This window comes from Mustela nigripes, chromosome 16 (genome assembly GCF_022355385.1).
Source record: "Mustela nigripes isolate SB6536 chromosome 16, MUSNIG.SB6536, whole genome shotgun sequence".
Classification (NCBI taxonomy): domain Eukaryota; kingdom Metazoa; phylum Chordata; class Mammalia; order Carnivora; family Mustelidae; genus Mustela; species Mustela nigripes.
Window position 1 is genome coordinate 32,399,580 of NC_081572.1, and position 2,010 is coordinate 32,401,589.

The following is a 2,010-nucleotide window of genomic DNA, read 5'->3' on the forward strand; positions in this document are numbered from 1 at the left end:
ACCCTGGAGACGCCAAATAATCCTTATATGACCGTTTCATACGCCAAACCGGTAACTGGCTGGTGTGTGCATTACCCTTAGCTGGGAGTAGATCATTCTTACTAATAACCTTGAGGTTCCACCCAACAGGCCAGGGTTGAGGTGGTCAGGGCCTGGCTCTTCATCTTGCGGTCTCCACCCATCTTTTTACAGGTTGAATGTTTGGGGGTGAGACACTACATGGGACTCGTAAGACTCACAACAGGAATGGTACAGACACAAGAAAATACAACATTTCTCCCGAGAGGGGCTCAGCCCAAGGCCGCGTGCAGTCAGGCCAGAGACACCGCCCCTTCCGCCTTACGTCTGACGTCACGGGGCGCGCGCGCGGGCGGGCGAACGGAGTTGAGGCTGGGGCTTGCTGCTCTGGGTACGCGTAGGCGTCCGGCTTTGAAATGCAGCGGGATTTAGTGAGTTTCCCGCTGTCCCCAGCGGTGCGGGTGAAGCTGGTGTCTGCAGGTTTCCAGACTGCTGAGGAACTCCTAGAGATGAAACCGTCCGAGCTCAGCAAAGGTAACGACTTCTGACGGCAAGTTGAGGCACACGGACCGCCGTCGGTGCCGCCTCCATCTCGGTTCTTCCGCCTTCGGGCTTCCTTTCCATCCACACTCCGCCAGTTTCCTCCGCCCGAAGCTGCATTTGCGACGTGAAACCGCTCCTTGAATCCAATTAAACTTGTGATGGTTGGAGCTGTGGTCCTGAAAACGTTTAGTAATTGCTTTCTCTGCCCGTGCCTGCTGAATCCTAATTTATTACCCCAAAGAACCCTGTTAACGTGGATTATTTATGTCCAATATGCTGATGAAGGAACAGGTGGTTAAATTACTTTTCGTGATGACTGGGCTAGGAAAGGTGGAGCTAGGATTGGTACCCAGACAGCTTGTTTAGTTTTAGCTGTAACAGAATCCAAGGGACAAAGGGATTGCATTTGAGAACTGGAGGATTCGTGATAGGACTAGAGGCAAGAACGGGAGCAGAATCCCCAGCACCTGAAAGAAAGCAACAGAAAGAAGACATTGCTTCTCTCCTGTAATTCGCTGGAAAAATGGAACGAGAAATCCCAAACCTCTCATTCCAGAGCACTGTAGATTATACATTGGTAGGAACCGCTGAATCATGAGGAATACAAAAATGAAGCTGTCTGCGGCCAGTCTCGCTGTACGCCTTACACGAGGGTGTGCTCAGAACCGCTCTTAAGATAGGGCAACATTTTAAGTCCTTGCCATTAACAATGGAAAATAAGGAGGTTTAAACTCACCATTAAAGAATAAATGTTGTAGACCCAATGTTAACTGTTTTAAGTATTACACTGCATAGTTTCCCAGCGTTTTTGTGTGCTTAAAATTTTTATTTATTTGTTAGAACAAGCAGGAGGAGCTGCAGAGGGAGAGGGAGAAGGAGGGAGCCAGATACGAGGCCCTGGAATCATGAACTGAGCAGAGGGCAGTCGCTTAACCATCTGAACCCCATCCAGGCACCCCTATTCCCCAAAGCTTGATGGGCTCTTTTTCTTTCAACAAGTTGGTTTTACAGAAAATAAATGAGAGAATCTGCATGATAATGATAGCTAACAGTTACAGAGCAATTTGGATGGCCTAAGTATTTGGATGGCCCAGCTATTCAACATGTATTATCTCATTCCCGTTTTACAGAAGGAAAGATCTGAAGCAAAAAAAAAAAAAAAAGGTAATTCATCCTTACTTAGTAACTTCATAATAAGTGATTCAGTCAGGGTTTACAAACCCAAGGAATCTGACTCCAGAGTTTCTGCTTTTTAACTGGATAGGATCTTCATTTCCTTATCACCATTATTGTCTTTTATTAGTGCCAAGTTTATACTCATATCCTGACCAAATCAGGCACTGCCTTATCAAACTCATAAGTGATGTAACCCTCACTTTTCTTTTTTAAAAGATTTTATTTATTTATTTGACAGAGATTACAAGTAGGCAGTGAGGCAGGCAGAGAGAG

General features: G+C 46.2%; 1 protein-coding gene across 1 annotated transcript in view; it reads left to right on the top strand.

Moving 5' to 3' along the window:
• The first annotated feature begins 358 nt into the window (after window positions 1–358).
• Window positions 359–2,010, top strand: part of RAD51C (RAD51 paralog C) — a 40,965-nt gene continuing 39,313 nt past the window's right edge. The window contains exon 1 of the mRNA XM_059378476.1: window positions 359–552. Within this exon, the coding sequence (XP_059234459.1) occupies window positions 435–552 (118 nt within the window). The 5' untranslated portion in view covers window positions 359–434. The remainder of the gene's footprint in view (window positions 553–2,010) is intronic.